Source organism: Rissa tridactyla, chromosome 2 (assembly GCF_028500815.1).
Source record: "Rissa tridactyla isolate bRisTri1 chromosome 2, bRisTri1.patW.cur.20221130, whole genome shotgun sequence".
NCBI lineage: Eukaryota > Metazoa > Chordata > Aves > Charadriiformes > Laridae > Rissa > Rissa tridactyla.
The window spans coordinates 150099209-150117569 of NC_071467.1; the positions used below are offsets into that span (position 1 = coordinate 150099209).

Sequence of the window (18361 nt, forward strand, 5' to 3'; positions counted from 1 at the left end):
AAAGCACTTTCCAAACACTGATATATAAAGTTAAGTGCGTGATTTCAAAGCCACTCCTGATGGGGTGACAGCACACATCTCTGTGTTTCTGTCTTTGCAAGCGCTCTTCTTCTCTTTTCTGTTTAAAATCGTGCCATATTTTTCATGTTCATTGGCCTACATCCCCTGACCGATGCTGCACCGCTCCGTCCCTGGCTGCAGCGCCCAGGGCTTCCTGCTGCTCCACTCCAGCTGGTGCATTCCCCCTTTATCTCATCTCGTTATCTCCCCCTGAACCCCGCTCTGTCTCCCTCGTTTGAGTCGTGCTCCCCTTTGCAAGGCACATGACCGCTCACGGCGGTCATTGGTGTTTGCAAGGCTGAGGATGCCCTGAATCGGTGCAAAAGCCAGGCCAGCTGATGCGCTGCAAGGCAGCATGGAAGCCCAGCATTTCTGCAGTAAGAGATCTGCACAGAAATTTGGCTAGCGGGGAAAATCCTGCTCAGGCAGTGGCAGGGGAGAAGGAATCACATCCATTCCACTAAATCAGTTTTCCCAAGCTGTAGTTTCACACACTCTTTAAATACTCCTTAAATTAACTGCTAATTTTCTTACTAATTTCCCTATTATATTCATTACTAGCCATGCAGTCTACAGCTAAAGCTGGAAAACAGTCTGATTTATGACCATGTGCTTTTCCATCCACATAATTTCCTGAAACATTCGCATTTGGGCTGGCCCCAGGTTTTTAAGACCAAGCATAATTCTGAAGACATTTTGAACAATGGGAAAAATGGGGATAAATATTTCTTTCTCTTTGAACACACACCTTCGCTAAATGAATGAGGCCCGAGGCTTGCCAGGGAACAGCCCTTGCTGAGGCCTGGAGCATTGGCTAACTCTGAAGAGGAGTATTAAAATATATAGTTGTTAGCGATCAGTGACAGCACCATACATTTTTCCTGCTGTGTCTGAGAAAGGTCTTGGGCAAGCGCAGGGGTCTGCTGCTTTTTTGGCTGCTGCTGCAAATATTTGCATTGGGGAAATTTTAATGGTCTCGGAGAAACAGAGGCGGGCTGCTGTACCGGCACGGGCAGCAGCAACCTGTGGCCATGGAAACATGGCTGATCCCCTGATTTTTTTTTGGTCTCTCTGATTTTTTTGGTCAGATGTTGTCATCTTTTCCATTTCAAATCATTCATGCAAGAACATCTCATTCTCTGCAATGATAAAGCTGTCAGGAGTCCCGAGACGTGCTGCCCTGAAGCAAGCTGACTTGAATAAAACCCTCTGCGGCCAAGCAACTGGCTCAAGCTAGTTTTTACTGAAGTACGTGGAAAATTTGCCATGACATCAACAGAAGCAAAACCAGCAGAGGTGCACACGCGCCTCCTCTGCTCCGTGGGGTCTCCGTGGCAATTATACCCACGAACATGCTGCTATACCCATGAACAAGTACATCTGACTCGCACATAGCCCAATCTCCAGAATCTTTACTATTTTGGTTTAAAAAAGAAGGCAAAAAAAAAAGCGCCCGAAACATTCACATCCATTTGCATCTGAAAACAAACAGATAAAACAAGGATGCACAGTGTTTGCACCCAGCACCTGTGAGAAAACAAGCACTCTCTTTTCCCACAAAACTGACCATTAAAAGCAGGGAGCGGAGAGAAATGGCTCAGAAAGGCTAAAACTGCCAGGAACGCCGCGTCCCTCCCGGTGGGGCTGGCTCCAGGCAAAGCTCTCCCCTGTCCACTGCCAGCCCCTGGGTGCCCAGGATTTTGAGAGGGTGCTCTGCCCCCAGCCCCGTCGATGCTCCTAGCCCACCCAGCGCTCTCCTCCTCCGTTCCCCCACCTCAGAGAGGTTGAGACTGCTCCCTTTCCACAAAAAAAGGAATCAGTTTTGATGAAGCACTGTTTTCACGTGGAAATAATCCTGACCCGTTCTCTGCACAGATCAAATACTGAGAAACTAAAGGGAATTAAAAACCAGCTTATTCGATTTTTGCTGTTTAAATGGAAAGAAATGCAAAAAGTGAATAACCAACTTAAGTAGCAGGGAGCGGGCAGGATCTTTAAAATTCTCAAGTTTGGGCTATCACATCTGGTATATTAAACCTGACGCTGTCCCTGCAGTAAAGCCGTTTCCTTTTAATCTTTCTTTAGAAAAAACAACAGAACAGCAAATTAAACGCAATCCTCTCCTCAATTCTCAATTCCATGCTATTTCAGTGTTGTCGAATCAGGTCATGTAATAATAAAATTCCTGCAGAAATATGATCTTAACTGTGTAACCTTCAATTGCAGTTATGCTGCTGTGTGCATTTAATACTGTACTTGACATTCCCCCTTTTCCATTTCACTTCTGGATGACATTAGAATCTGCAACAAGGACCTCCTTCAGCTCTCCCAGGTTACCATTTATTTTAAAGTATCCCCAAGGTCTCCAGCACCGTTTAGATCAAACTTGCAAAAGTCGCTGGTACTAGCGGTTTTTGCGGGTCCCTCGAGCTGTTTCTGAAAACAGGTTCCATTGTGTTCATATTATGCTTTTAAATTTTATAGCTCATTTTTAAATTACATGTTAATTTCTAAAAATGTTGAATTGTGAGGAAAAGTTGGCAAGGACCACACAAAATCACAGCACCGTTCTGCAGCTCGCGTGTGTCTCACTATAGCACTTCTGGGCATGGCTATACCCTTACATTTAAGTGCTCTATATGAATGTGGGCCTGATCCCGCGGCGTGCTGAGGGTCTCATCAGAGGTGCTCAGCGTACTGCAATAAACGACCCAGGATCGTGCTTTATAAATCACAAACTTTGCAGGATCCAAATGAAAGAAAGGAAGGAAGGCGAGAGGAAAGAAAAAGGCAGTAGTAATGAAAACATCAGAAACAGAGCACACTCCTGAGTATAAATGTCTAAAAATAGAGATCAAACATCTTCAAAAATCAGCCAGTCATTCAGGAGGGTTTCTTTAAAAGCCACCCTCCTTTCCAGGCCTGCAAGTCTTTAGTTTCCTCACTATTTTTATTTGTTCTGGCTTTTCTACTGTGCTAAGTAACATATAAAGTGAAATCAATGAAAATCTGCCTACAGAGGAGTTAGAAAACTCCCTGTTCTGCCATTTCATCCCTCTTTCTCTCATTTTAACTTTTGCTTTCGCTCACCAAATGCGGCTCACCAGACAGCGATATCCCAGAAAGTTGGGATTTTTCATTTCCTTGCGCTATAACGACGCAGAACATTTTGTTCCCGCAGGTGATCGACGATGGGGTACTCGCAGAGCACTGCAGCGTGATTACAGAAAAAGTCAGCTTTTTAGTGATCCGTAAACCAAAGACTGACATTGCCGCTTTAGATTTACTTCCAGCTTCACTGTAAACGTTATTGGATCTTTTCCTTGTAGATTTCTGGAGTGCTCATTGCAGTCGGACTGTTGTTTCTGCGTGTGTTTGTACAACAAATACAGATAGGCAAGTCTGGTTTTAGTTATTGCTGTCACACAGAGAACCTGCTGTGAATGACAGCATGCCAAGGAGTTAATGAAAACTTGTTCTCCAACATGGACTTTTAACTAAACAAAAACACTGAACCAAGCCTTTCCGTGGTCAGGTTAAGACACATATTTGACCAAGGTTAAGACACATATTTGACCAATTATATATATTTATGTATTATACCTGCACTAGGATTCATCCGAACTGAAATTTTCAGCCTTAAGCGAACACATTCGCGTATGTTCCGTTATATACATAAGCATATTGTCTTAGGACAGAAACGCTCACACATGGGACGTACCCGAGTAGGGTTGCACGCTCTCCCGGCTGCTCCGTCCTTCCCGTGCCGTCCGTCCGTCCGTCCTGCCTCATGCAGCAGCTCCCCGGCTCCCGGAGCAGGACGGAGCAGCGCGGGCACCGTACCCACGAGGGACCCGGGACCGGGGTCTGCTGCTGCCACCCCAGCACTAAAGCTGCTCCCCAGGAGCTCGCAGTACTCGTGCAGGGGGACAAAGCACGGCCGCCAGTCGGTTGTACAGCCTGTCCTCGATCTTTACACGGGATTTCCCAGTTGCCTGAAGCTAGAGCAGCATATGGTCCCGTGTTTATAAGCATGTTAATGACCGAAATGGGAAACTGTACAACCCGTTTTCCTTATAAACTTTAAACTGCAATTTCTTGTTTTTGTCACTGGGCGCTGCGTTCCTGCCCCGTTAATTCGGCACAGGCTGTTGAGACGCACGTGGCCACAGTGACCTGGGCACCCTGCGAGAGGAGCTGCTCGTGACACACGGATGTACCTGAAATCAGGAACTGGCCCAGAACACGAACCAGATGCAGTGAGTAAGCTTTCTACTCACAAAAAGTTGCTTTTCCAGGGAAGCACCATAAAGAATTTTGCTTCAACACCAACGACTGCCTGCTCTTAGGAGCACAGCAACCTTGCCAAATGTTTCTCAAAACTAAAATGTCCACCAGTTTCTCACTCTGTGCTTTTTGAAATACTACTCGAAATGTCTACATAAGAACTAAAACATCTAGTAGGGACTTCACAATTCTGCTTCAACCCTTTTGTGTTAAAAATTAGCTGTTTCACATAACAAAAAAATTGCAGCGGGGCACTCTGTAAGTGGTGATATCTCACTTAAAAATACACTTGCTGCTTTCAGGAAGGTATGAGTGGTGCAGTCAGACATACCCTGGTATTTTGCTTAACCAAAATGGATTGCAGCTATTTTTGAGAACAGAGATACAGGTTTGCTACATGACTGCACCGAGAACTGACATCGCAGGTATTTAAATTACAGAGAAAAGACATAAAAAAATAAACATTCTTATTTATCTCTTCCTATCTAAAAATAATTTGGATAATTTCATGTATTTGTAAATAGATTTCATGAATGGATGATAACTTAAAAATATCTGCTTTGTTAATGAAGGGCTCAATTTCTGCATGTTATAACATCATCAGAAAATCATTAATGGGACTGTAATATTGTAGCTGAAAAAAGTCTATTTTTACCTGTTTTTTCCTGAACCTGCATGCATATATAAGAAGGATATGCCAAATAATATGTTGTGTGCAGATGATGTTTTTCTTTCTATCAGCTTGCTACTGCTTCTCTGCTTTGGAAACGTAAAAAGAATAAAACTATACCCTGAGAGCTGCTGGTCTCAGCAAAGGCCATAGCACTTCAAAATGTTAACAAAGATACTTAAGAACTGACTTAACTACGATGTCAAGACGAGTTCCAGGAATGTCAATTATGAACTTTAAGGACAAATATACTGGGTTTTAGTCATTCCAGCCCAGCTTGTGAACTCACACAGTTACAGCATGCCTGTCTCAGCCTTCTCATTAAAGACCATATTTTTCAGTGCAACTTTAAACTTGGCAAGAAGAGCTTAATCCAGTAGCAAATTTGTTACAATTTTTAAAAAGTCATTGTGTCCATTTTTAAGTTATGGTATAAAAGTACAGAAAAGCAGAAGTTTACATATCTGAGCTGATGCATCTGTTCTTGAGTAACTTTTCACTTAAAAATAAAACTTGGCAGACGATACGCCCATAATGCGGACCAAATGCATTTGGTATGTTGAAGAAAAAGGCAGCTAAATGAACAGAGAGAGTTAATTTTGAAACTTACTCATTGTGCACGCGCTATTCTTGCTCCCCATGAGATCCCATTTATCTACGGGGTCCCCACTCCCACCTTGGTCATCCCCTGACAACCTGCATGCACCAAGGTCCTCCTACCCCCACTAGAACATACAGCCTCCTGAAACCCTTGTGGCCCCATCACACGAAACAGGCCAGGAAGGCGAGAGCGAAGGCTGCAAACGTGAGAGGATGCAAAGGCGAGGGGCACCCAAACCTGCCTGCCGGGAAAGCCAAGGGGAACCAAGTACAACATCTAAATCTGTATTACTTTTAGTGCAAAGTCCTCCAGTACTTTTCATCAATTTTCATCCATCCCAAAAAGCGATGCTGCCCGCAGGGCGGACCCTGGCAGAATAACCCATGAGAAAGGCACTGGGACAACATGAAGTGCCACTGCAATGGGTGGAAAACCTGAGACGCTGGGGGAGACCTCCAGAGATTGGGATGCAAGACTTCATTTTTTTCGAAGATGAGGGCACAGCAACCACCTTTGCCTTACATCCCCAAAGAAATACAGAACAAGCTTCACCAGAGGAGCCTTCCAGCAATCCCTGCCCCACAGGGACCTGAGCAGGTCCTGATCTTGCCCGGGTTTACAACAATTTACTGGCACGAACCAGGCAGTCCCACGTGCCACCTTCTGGCTGGTAACACAGCGGATGATATAAATCATGCTTTTGTATTTTTATTGATAACATTAAAATAATACACTATATGTAATCCTTCAAAAAAAAAAAACATTAAGCCAAGATATTTAATGGCTGAGTCTGTGGCCCCTTAGTTCAGTGCGCTGCGCCTGGAGAGTGATGCAGAAATTGCTCTAAACTAATCCACTTATTCCTAAGAGATGCATGAGCACCAAAGGGCCACGCACTGGAGGAGGCTCTATGAAGACAGAACAAATGCTGTACAACAGGGGAAGATGTTCATGTGCACTCCATTGGGGGGCATATAGCTCAGGTAAGTGCACAAACAGCCACCTTGAAATTTCAAAGCCCTCCTCTTTCTTCTAGATGGAGCCATGGAATACTTCAGCCCTTTAGTCCTCCCTTATTGCAACAGAATGCCCAAGAATTTTATCCTTCTTTAGGCTTGTCTTAGTGCTGACAAAACTGGCCTATAAGTGGCATTTCAAGAATCAGACCCATAGCTCCGTTCAAAAAGCAAAGCAGCTTCATTAGTTGTCAATAACAGCATTTAAATTCAATACTGTTGATAGAACTTCTCCAGTGAATGAAGGGATGGACAGGAGCGACCCCCTCTCATACGAGAGGACGGACAGGAGTCATCCACCCTCATCTGAGAGGATGGACAGGAGTTACCCAGTCTCATAAAAGGCACCATCAGGTGACACTCATTCCAGGTGACACCATCCACCAAAGCCAGCTGTGTTAGATAGAAATGATGCAGAAAGAATCCCTTACCTGTCCGGTAGACAAAATTGCCTTCTGTCTCTGACGATGACGGAGACACCAATTCCTCCTCAAATTCATTGGAACTAAATGAACCAGAGTGATTCCTTTGCCTTGTTTTTTCCATCATAGCCGCATTAGTAGCCATGACATGTCTCAATGAGTCATTTAGGTAACGATTCAATAAGCTGCTTTTGTATTTGGGGGGTGACACGTAATCCTCACTGGCACTTGTTTCTGGTCTCACTCCTGTTTTTATTACTGAATTTTCAGTTTTAATCACAGTGTGATGAACTGGTTTGTTATATCCCCCTTCATTCATATGGTTTCTTGGAGGATTTTCTCCATCTGAAAACAAAGGAGGAAAGACACAGTAATGCATCAAATACCTAATATTTAACAAGAGGCTTTCTCTACATGTTTTAAATTGCTGTAACTAAAACTACACAAAAGACTTTTAGACTTCAGCATTAGAAAATTATTTTCATTTTCTTCTGTTCACACATTGCTCACAGTAGTTCCCAGCGTTCTCAGATGTTCCAGCTATTCCAAGTTAATTAACTGTAGAAAACAGTGTCTGGGTCTGATTTGTTCATGAGCAACACAAGACAGGTAGAAAAAAACTGAGAAGTGCCCTAAGTCAATGAAAAACACTTTAAAATCTGGGTGAATAAGCTGAGTTCTTGCTATCATAACTTGAAATTTGCTTCTTCTGAGTACTATGTCATATTTAAGTGTATTTGCTTAAGCTGTACTCTTTTCATTGTCCTGCAACCAATCTTTTAAAGGGAAGTACAAACCAAAGAAATGTGAGTACAAACTGAAATTGGAACAAAGAGAATGGAAACTGATTACAAATTGAAACATATTCTTCTAAAGATTCACCTACACATGTCTGACAATGTTCTGCAGCCTTTGTTCCTGTCAGTGTATCTCCATGTCACAACTGAGTGAAAAAAGCACCCACAGACATAATTAATACAAATGTTCTATTAAAAACTATAGGGTGCTATTTTTAAAAATCCTACCTTTTTTCATTTGGATAAGAAAGAGAATTTCAGTGCACCTTTTAAGGAAAATGTTTGCTGGTAAAATACATAAAATAAATACAGTAATAGTCAGTTTACCATATAATAAGCCCCACTGAATATAATCGGATTCTCTCGTTAATCAGATTCTCTTGTTAACGATATGATATTGCGGTAGCCCCTCCATCAATGAAAGTCAAGAGATTTTTCATTTCCTTAAACCAACAAATGCAATCAATTTTTTTCCTTTAATGCAGATTAAAGCAACAGGCTTGTAGAATCTAATGAATGGACAATTGACTTTCTAATAATGATGCCATATGAAACAGGCACATAACATGCGAGCAGACTGTCACCCCGATTAACCTACACAATCCCACTTTGCAAGGCTGCAGAGTAGTCGGGAGCCAAAAATGGCACCTAATTCACAAAAAGTAAAGGCGGATCCACTGAGGGCAGTTTGTGAGAAATCAGAGCTAACTTAGGGGATCCAATAACTTTCTAAACCTTTTTCAATCGGTTTAAAATTGATCAAAAGAACATCAACAAACCTTCAGAGCATGAGTCATCGCTGCTCACGCTGAGTCGTTCAGCATTTCCTTGAACATATTTGTTGTACAGTTTTATTCGTAAAGCCCAGCTAAGATCTGGTTGCCTGACAGTATTCTTCAGGCGACGTCTTGCATTGGCAAACCAGTTTGATACCTGTATACAAATGAATGTTTTAGTTTCTCTTGAAAACAACACAAATAAACAACCCATAGAGTTTTCATAAGCTTTATGTATGCCTAAGAAAATGGCAAATAAGGGAAACACAAACAGGAGTCAATGAAACTATCACCAAGCAGAGCAGGAACCTCAGACTAGAAGGCGGGTTCAGGCTTTCCACCCTTCCCAAGTGTTAGTAAACCCTCATTATTAACAAGGTTTTAATGAAGGTGTCCCAAAATACTCATTTGATATTCATCTTTCTTTTTTTTTTTTTTAGAGATAATGCCCTGAACTTTCAATACAAACCTTTGATATGTTACTAACATCCTAAATTAAAAAGAATAGCTAATGTTCGGTAATTTGCCTTTGACATTTACGTAGGCTACAATAAGGCTGTTGAACAGAAAAACCCATTCTGGATTTGGTTATATAAAAGCCCAATTTTTCCCTCGTGCCTCATCAGTACCCTGACAGCAAGTGGGTACCAAAAAAGTCTTACACAGAATATAACCTGCTTTGAGTCACTGCGGAAATCAACTATCTGCTCTACAGAGCGGCAGCTTTTATGAACCCTTTCTATTATGGAAACCCTAAAAAGCCGTGAGGATGCAGATTCCTCACACAGCGACTGCTAAGCAAGAGACTGCCTTGTCTTCCTTCTCAGCTGCAGAGCGTTTTCTAGAGTATGACATTGCAAAATAGATACACAGTAGTATCCCTCTACCATACAGGGTCACCACAAAGTCAGGCTCAAACACAAGGATTTGACCACTGCTTTAGGTCCAAAAGGAGCAAAAGGGCATGGTGTAGTCTTCTGTGCCAGCAGTTCTAACCAAATCATCAAATGGGATGCACGTACTTGCAGCGTCTTTGCATGAAAGCGTACCTGAGAAAATGCTGGCCTTGATTCTACTGCACATTAAAAATACATAAAATAGGAAATACTGATACTGACAGAATGACCTGACCATAACCTTACTACGAGCAAGAGCAGAGGCAAGCTACCTACACTCTAACAATATTTATTTAATGATAAATCGGGTCTTAAAAATGCTGTTTACTCCTTGCAGGAATGAGTGTATTTTGACAAGGAGGAGGCAGAGTAGCTTTACTTGCAAAGGAGAATGTAAAGAATGTCAGGAGAGTCTATAGCCCTGCTCACATCTTTGTGCTGTGAAAGTGCACAGAGGAAGCCGAGATTACTGCAGTCATATTCTGATCTGGGAATGATCATATCATTTAATTTATGTTAACCTGCAAAGGAGTTTAACACATGTTTTATCAATACATGCTACCCTACCTCCTAGAGAGCCAAACTGTAGACCTCAGTGTTGGATTTTGGCCCTAGTTTTGTCATCTGTCTATTGTAGCTAAGGTTGTATAAATTGCACACAAGTATTTGGCTAATTATTCTGGACTGATCATCTCTTCTAGGGTGATTACAGGAAAAATAAACACTATCTGCTTAAAGGAAAAACCAATCTTTGGTTCAGAGTCCCACCCAGAACTTAGCAGTGGTGCCTTAAGCCTGTCACTTTGATTTTACTCAAAATCATGTTTACATGAAACAGGGTTCCACCGAAAATACAGTGAGCCCTGGATCAGCACTCAGATGCCAAACACATAACTTTACAAACCATGTAGTTTACTATGACAGGTTAGAAGACCAAAACTGTAGCTGGCACAGAAGAGTAAGTAATTTTCATTCTCTTCCAAGGCTACTTGTTTATATTCATCATATTGACACAGCAATCATTACAGCAAACCAGAAAGGGTGGGCTGGAATCCATCCACTTTCTAACGCTGTTAACAAACTCTCTCCAGACTGCTCAGCTGAAGCAGCAGTCACCTGGCTGCTGCATGATTTAGTATAAATCCAAAATCCAGTACGTAACAATAGAGATGGATCGATCCAGGGTCCCACTGAATATTACAGCAGCTACTGCAGCGTCTCACAAAACTGACAGCTTTCCAACATCTCACCAGAAAGAGGTTCATTATTTCATTACATATTGAAATATTTCATCAGTGAAGTGCCACGTACAGAAGAGAAAGATAGGGTAGTATTAGCGTGACTCATACATAAAAGCAATTAAATTTAGCAGGAGTGATTTTTGCATGGTACTCTTGGTCTATTTTGGGCTCATTCTTCCCATGCCAGCGCTTTGCTTTCTGCATATCAATATGAAAAGATGAGTCATATTTTAAGTCTTCTGCTATGAGAGGAGGAAATAGTAGTATTTGATCATTATGAAAGAACCTGAAGTCAGCATTTACAAGAGGAGCTTTAAGCCAAAGCACAAAGCAGCGAGCTCACTCCAGAAACTCTTACCCCAAATGCAATTACAAGGTCACTTAAGAGATTTTTAGGCTAGATCTGTGGTGTGGTATCTCAGGGTGCCTTCCTGCTCTTGGTCACTTCTGTATATTGCTGGAAAATCCTGATCCCTAAAACATCAAGAGATTCAACATCTCTCCTACTCTTCAGTCATGGACAACCTCCATGTGTGTGGACTGGAAGAGGCTGCATGGCCACAGGCTATACCAGCTCACCCTGAACTCCAGCCACCGCCTGGGTTATTACAGGCTTTCCCTCGCTCCTTTAAAGCCAAGGACAGTTTTGTCAGTAATTTCAACCAGCCCCCAAATGTGGTCTTTAAAAAGCGGCATGCCTACTGCTGTAGGTCCCACTCACACTACGAGTACCTCTTTGCACCACACTTGACTTAAGCTATTCCAAAAAGAAACCACCAAAGCTGCCAAAAGCCGGCCACCCTTTAGCATGGTCCCAAGTTACATTACTGTGACCTCCAAAAATAATAAAAATAATTATTTACATAAAGCCAGTAGGAAAATCTTTGTCCCAGAAACCTCACAAAGAACAAAGTATCTTGAAAAAAATGCATGATGGAACTCACTATTCTTGTAAGGTAACAATCATGCAGTTCTTCAAGAAGTAAAAAGACAAAACCCAAGGAGAAGGATAATAGACGTGCTTTCCAGCATTCATATTTTACAGCAGCTCAGTCATTCCCAAAGAGCATCAGGTACTTATATCAGCATCATGAAATATTGACTCTCTGGCTTTACTTCTGAGGAGACTCTTCAATTTTATTGTAATTTGTTCTGCTTCACTGCATAAGAGTTGCCAAAGTTTCGGAAAGGGAACAGAAATCAAGTGATCCTCCTCCTCCAGTAATCCAGATATGCCTTTATAAATCTGAATACTATTAAATCCATAGCAACACATGACCAATATATTAATCCTAGTATTGCAAAAAACTTCTTTTCAACAATACGGCCATTCATATTTCTTTCTGGAAGGAATATACAGCCATTTTTCTTTTTTATTTCACAAGAACATCTAACCTGAAATTTAAAATAAAATAAATCAAGCACTGTGGTAATAATACAAATGAAAAGGTAGCATATTAATAGCATATTAATAGGACAAATTATTGGATTCTGAATTGGAATCTAATTGGAGTAAAACATAAAATGCCTTTTCAAACTATATTGCTTTTTTGGTTTCCTGCTTTGGCAGTTGGGAAAGTAGAAAACTTTGGATTGTTGGACTGAAAGCTGCAATAACATTTGCCTTGAGGACTCCTGAAGACCTTGTTGGCCTGCTCAGGAATAAGTCAGCCCAGAATTTGCCCCAGGTTTTGCTACTGCTTATTCAGAAACAAGATGATTTATGATTCCTGCGAAATCCTACCTCCTTGAAAGAGTCTGACTTTCCTTCTGCAGTACAGTTGGACACAGCTGGAACAGCCCCCTTGCTGTCCCACTGCACCCAGGAACAGGGGGTTAACTCAAAGTAATAGTGAGGTAGAACAAATTCAGTTAAAATCAACCAAGTGGCAGAAAAACTAATGAAAATAAAATTGTGGAAGATCTGACATGCAGATACTGTCCTAAAAATAACAGTAGAAAACAGGGTTGGACGCCTCCTTGTCTCACAGAAGGATCGGTTTTATATATGCCATGTTCCTGCAAAAGCTCCTTTGGATAGATGGAATAAGGGTCATTAGATGAAAGAAAAGCACATGGAGAAGAGTTAAAGCTATATTGCCAATATTACTGTCACCAACATCATCTTCCAGGCAGCTGCTGACGACCTTTTCTAAGGGTAGCAGTCAAGTGAAAACCAAAAAACCGCAACCGTTCATTCCCTAAATGGCATTTTGGCGGAAAATAAAAGAGATTTTCAACAGTATCTTTTGTCTTCCCTAGGGCTTCCAACGACAAGGCGTCAGCACATGAGGGATGCTGGGATGAGGTAACAGCTGTCAGCAGACAACAGCCTCCACAGGAGCGGAAAGCTGTGGGGGCAAGCGTACGTTCCCACCAAGAGCAAACACCGCGGGACAGCACCGAGAAATGGAAGAAGAGTGGGAAATATGAGACAGGTCAGTGAACGTGAGGGCATGTTACCCGGAATAAACATCATACACCGATCCCTGGTTCTCCAGCGGTGTCTGGTGTTACTAGATTAGAAAAGCAATCACAAGAGCCCCTGGCTGATGCATTTGCAAAGTGCCCCTCTGGGACAGAAGTACCGAAGCCCAGTCCTGAGCCTGCTCTTGGTTATACCACTCTCCTGAAAGAGCACAGCCTTTGGGGAAATGATTTCAGAGGTACCCAGCGTGACTGAGATCAGAGCCTGGCCCTCTCTCTCTCTCAGAGAACAAGAATTTTGATCTGGATTACAGTCTTGTTCTTTCTGGGCATCTGAAAAATAGATGTAGGGCGTGCGTTGTTTTGTTCTTCCAGGCTGAGGAATTGCTGCTGGTGCCAGACATATGTATTTACCTCTCGTACAGATGCTATCGTATTCCTGGATTAAAAGAGCATTGCACCCAAATGATGGAAGAAACATCTGGGGTCTCTTTTTGATGGTGTGCTTCTGTAAATGGAGATAGATGTGCTGCTCTGCACAGCTCTTTCAAATATTACAGTTCATAGAAATAAGGCCAGTCAAATTCAGCTTCAGCTTAAATCCACCAGAGGCATGGGGGTCTAACAGAGATAAACGTAGCCCTCCGTGGTTCTTTTTAATTTTATTCTACACCTTACGTAGATCATAAAACTCTGTGGAGTAGTGGCCATGGCTCACTTGATGCTTTTACAGAGGCTAACACAGCGTATCCCCATCGGGATTTATTAAAGCTGCCACAAGAGAAATACTGCAAAAACCCACCATTTTTTCCCCTTGTCTGTTCATTCCATGGCATTTATAAAAGAACAGGAGAACTCCTCAAGATGTCATTAATGTGAATGTCTCCCAACGTGTATTCTGGATGTATGTTTTAAATCTCATGTAAAAATACAGGAATATTCTAAACACCAAAGTCCAATAAACTACTCCTATTGAATCGTGGCATTGAATGGATAGCGTTTATGTAATCCTATTTTTAAAAGTCTGAGCAAACCTTTCATGTATATTTTTTAAAAGCAAGAAAAGTTGTTTTAACTATATCTTCCAGTTATAACTGGCATTTTCTGAGACATTAATATTATTTTTGTCAAGGCTATAGTGTTTTTTCTAGAGCAGTAGTTTCACAGAGAGGTACTAAAGTGTAGAAGTTTCCCATTTTGCTGTTACTAGGATTGAAGTTCATAGCACTGGCCTTTTTGAAGGAGTACTCAATAACGCCGAATTACCACCTTCTTCTTCTAATACTTCATGTTATTTTGATATTTTCATGTTCTTTGCAAAGTGACACATAATGCGTTAGGCAGAGCGCTGAGGACCCGATCCTGCAAACACATGTGTTTCATTTTATGCACCTAGCAGTAGCTCCCAGTCAGGAAATTAGATTATTCACAATGCATAAATCTTTGCAGCATCCAGACCTGAGATAGCATCACTCAGCAACCGATAGCATTTAACCACATATTTCAACAGAGTGCCAGATGGCAAACAGAACAAAGAACTAAGATTTATAAACATTTGCAGCCAACTTTATACCTCTCACTGCAACACAACTGCCAGTCATTTCAGGGGAGTTGTACCTGAGAGCAAACCAATTACTCCCCTTGTCTAATTACACTATAATGATAATTCCTGCAAGACTGTGAAACACAGTCCCTGCAGGCTGAGACGCTGCACACAGTGGGGATGGTAACTCAAACATCCGTGCAACAGGTGATAATTATTATCAGAACAATGCAACTGTTTCCATTCTAGCCCATTTTCAAAAGGGGAGAGTAGCTCCCTACAACTTCCTCAACAATTCATATTCTCTGCTGAAATCCCCCATTACTGATTTTTTTTCCCCCTGAAGATTTTTAACGACTAAGCAAAAATATTTCTGCTGTATTTATGAATGAGATTAAAGGCAGAAGGCCTCTCTTCCTCGCAGGGAAAGCACACACCTTTTGCCGATTGCCTTTCGCACTTCCCTGGCCAGGATCGCACAGAGGTGGGAATTCCTGTTTGGGGAATAGAGTCCTGTGGGAATTCCTGTTTGGGGGATAGAATCCTGCTGGAGGAGGGGTCCTAGAGGGGGCGGAGGGAAGGATGAGCACAGGACCCTCGGCCTTTCTGCCTGCACGGATGCCTCCCTGATGCTCAGCTCACGGGGGCGGGTTCGGCTGATCCGTCTGACCCGTCCCTCCCGCCCGTGAAACTCCCCAGAGCAGCCGCCGGAGGTGGGGGTGGAGGGGTCCCTTACCTGCACCAGGGTCATCTGGGAGCCGAGGGCCAGCAGGATCTTCTCGGTCTTGGTGGGGTAGGGGTTGTCGCGGTGCTTGTAGAGCCACTGCTTGAGCGGCCGCGCCATGTCCTGCAGCGCCTGCCGCTTGTGCCGCACCTTCCCGCCGCTCTGCCGCGCCCTGCCGCGGAGAAGGGGCGCTCAGGACAGCGGCCGGGGCGGCGGGCACCCGCCCGGCCCCGGGCACTGCACCGAGCCCCTCTGTGCGGCCTCCCCCGCAGGTGCGGGATGCGCGCAGGGATGCGCACCCGCCCGCGGAGCGCCCTGCCCGGGGGGAGCCCGCTCAAGGTGGGGGGTGCCCCGACCCCGAAGCGCGCCCTGCCAGGGTCTGTCCCTTCCCCGGGGGAGCCGAGACCCGTCCCCGCGGGGTGCTCGGGGACTTTCCACGGCAGCAACCCTCGCCCCGGGCCGGTGGCTGAGGAGAAGGCGACGCCCGCAGCTCCCCCGAACGCCCCGGTCGTGGGGGATCGGACCGAAAGGGGAGGGCTCGGCGCCGGCTTCGCCCACCCCGGGCGCTGGCCGCGATGATGCTGCGGGCCCGGGCGACTCCACCGCGGGGATTTCAGCGGGGTCAGGGCTTCGCCTGTGCGGGGTTTTTGAGTTTCCCCAGGCTTTCGGTGCTCGTCATCTGCCAGGCGTGTGGTTGGTCTGTTTACAGAGGGGCACGGGCACGGCCGCGCACCCCAGCGCGGTGCGGGCCGCCCCCGGGGCCAACCGAGCCTGCCCCCCGCCCGAATTTATTTGCCCGTTATATTCATGGAAACCCGCGGCATCGAGCACCTCCAGGGTCATTTCCCCGCTCGGAGCGGGAGTGCTCCTTGGGGGGGGTGGCAGGCATACCGCTCCCCAACGCCGCCGGCAGCGACGCGAAGCAGCCCCCAGAGCCCCACGCCTGCCGGGGGAAAAGGTGAAACCGAGGGGAATGAAACGCAACTCCCGTTTAAATAAAAAAAGGAAAAAAGAAAAAGGAAAAGGTGTTTGTTTGTAACAGACGGTCGACAATAAAAAGAGAGTGGGAAAAAAAAAAAAAAACAAAACCGGGGAATCGGAAGGAAAACCCAGAGGCGAGCTGGGGCCGGCGGGCAGCGCTGCGCGGAGGCTCCGGGCGGCGGCGGCTCCCGGCGGCGGCTGCAGGGGGCGCCACGGCGCCGTGCGGGGCCGGGCCGTGAGGGGCCGAGCCGCGACAAGCCGAGCCGGGCCGGGGCCGGGCCGGGGCCGGGCCGCGTCGTGCGGCGCTCCCTCGGCCACCCAGCTCCGCCGCGATCGGCTGCTAATAACATGCCGGTGAAACACAACCTGCATCCTACCAACCGGCACCGCCGCTAAAAGTACGAGCTGATGCAATCTTTAAGGTGGAAATTCGGCAGTAAAAACAGCTCCTCGGCATTTCTCGGTTTCAGTGCCTCCTGACTGTGCTCCTTAGTCTTTACTTTATAAAGCTGATCCGAAATCCCTCGTCCGCGCTCGCCAGTTCAACCCCTCGAGCTGCGGCCGACAACCCGCCGGATCTAACACGTCCCCTCATCACCTCCTATTTCACCTGTTCCAGCACCAAAAAAAAATTATAAAATAATCAGCCGCAGACGGCTCAGCCTCAGCTGCCTTTTTACCAAAACGATTTTAACATCAGCCTTGACTGGGAGCGACCTAGTCCGTTTTAAATCCCATCCCGGTGAATACACCGGCAACGCAGCTCCTTCCCGTCCGCTCGCTCAGCGCGCTGCAAACCAGCCGGGACGGAGGAACGAGCGCCGGGGACCGCGCAGTGACCGTCCGCCTCAGCCCCGGCCGCAGACCGACTGCCCCGGCCCCGCCGGCGGGGACCGGCCCCGCGGCCGCCCCGTCCCGCAGGTTTCACACGTTCCGCCTTGCGCCTCTGTTTTTTTTTGGGGGGGAGTTAATTACATGAAGCGCGCGACCAAACCGGACGAGCCCCGGTTTCCCCGGTTTGTTTTTGTTTGGAGGCAGAGAAGGGGGAGGTCAAACACCGCAGGACAGGAGCGCTCTGTCTGCCACATTCCAGCCCAATCGGACGCCTCTGCATCATCTATTACCGGAATTTCCCACCGTAGCTGTCCCAGAGAGTACGGACCCGGGGCCGCGGGGGAGGACTCCTCCAGAAACCCATCTCGCAACCCCAAACCGGCTACGCGGCAGGGCCGCCCCGCGGAGCCGGTGCGCGGCGCGGCGACGAGCGCACGGCATACCCCGTCCGCCGGTTGCGCAGGCTGAGGCTCTCCTTGATGGACGGGCTGTCGGGGAGCAGCACCTCGGCGTGGTGCGGCCCCTCCACCACCCCCACGTAGGGCCGGCCGCTCCGCTCCCGCTCCTTGGCGTCCTCCTCGAAAAGCACCTGGCCGCTGAGCTTGCTGAAGACGATGGTGTTCATGGTGGGGGGGCTGGGGGCCGCCGTCGGGCTGGCCGCCGGCTCCGAGGTGCGGGGGCTCGCTCTGCGCTGCGGGGAGGCGGCAGCGGTCACCGGGCAGCCGCGACGAACGGCCGAGACCCGCCCGGCGCGACCGGCGAGGGGGGGGGGCAGCGCGGAGGCACCGGGCGCCGCCTGCCCACCCACGGGAGGGGGGGGGGGGGGCGGGGGAGGGAGGGGGTCAGCCCGCCCCTCCCACGGCCCGGCCCGCTCCCACGGCCCCCCCACCCAAGCCCGGTCCGCTCCCGCGGCCCGGCCCGCTCCCACGGTCCCCTCGGCCCGGCCCGCTCCCACGGCCCGGCCCGCTCCCGCTCGCACCTCGCCGCCAGCCTCCGCCGCGCTCCTCGCTCCGTGTCGCAATAGTTCGGAGCGCGGGTTTTCTGTTGGGTTTGGTGGTTCTCTCTCGCTTGCTCTCGCCCTCTCTC

The 18361-nt window shown here is 46.5% G+C and overlaps 1 protein-coding gene across 1 annotated transcript in view; it reads right to left on the reverse strand.

Annotated features, from left to right (window-relative positions):
• MKX (mohawk homeobox) overlaps window positions 1-18006 on the reverse strand; it is a 44886-nt gene extending 26880 nt beyond the window's left edge. Inside the window, exons 1-4 of the mRNA XM_054192271.1 lie at window positions 17719-18006; window positions 15473-15632; window positions 8633-8786; window positions 7066-7401 (exon numbers count right to left, since the gene is read on the reverse strand). Coding sequence (XP_054048246.1) covers window positions 7066-7401; window positions 8633-8786; window positions 15473-15632; window positions 17719-17900 — 832 coding nt within the window. The 5' untranslated portion in view covers window positions 17901-18006. The remainder of the gene's footprint in view (window positions 1-7065; window positions 7402-8632; window positions 8787-15472; window positions 15633-17718) is intronic.
• Between the last annotated feature and the right edge of the window lie 355 nt (window positions 18007-18361).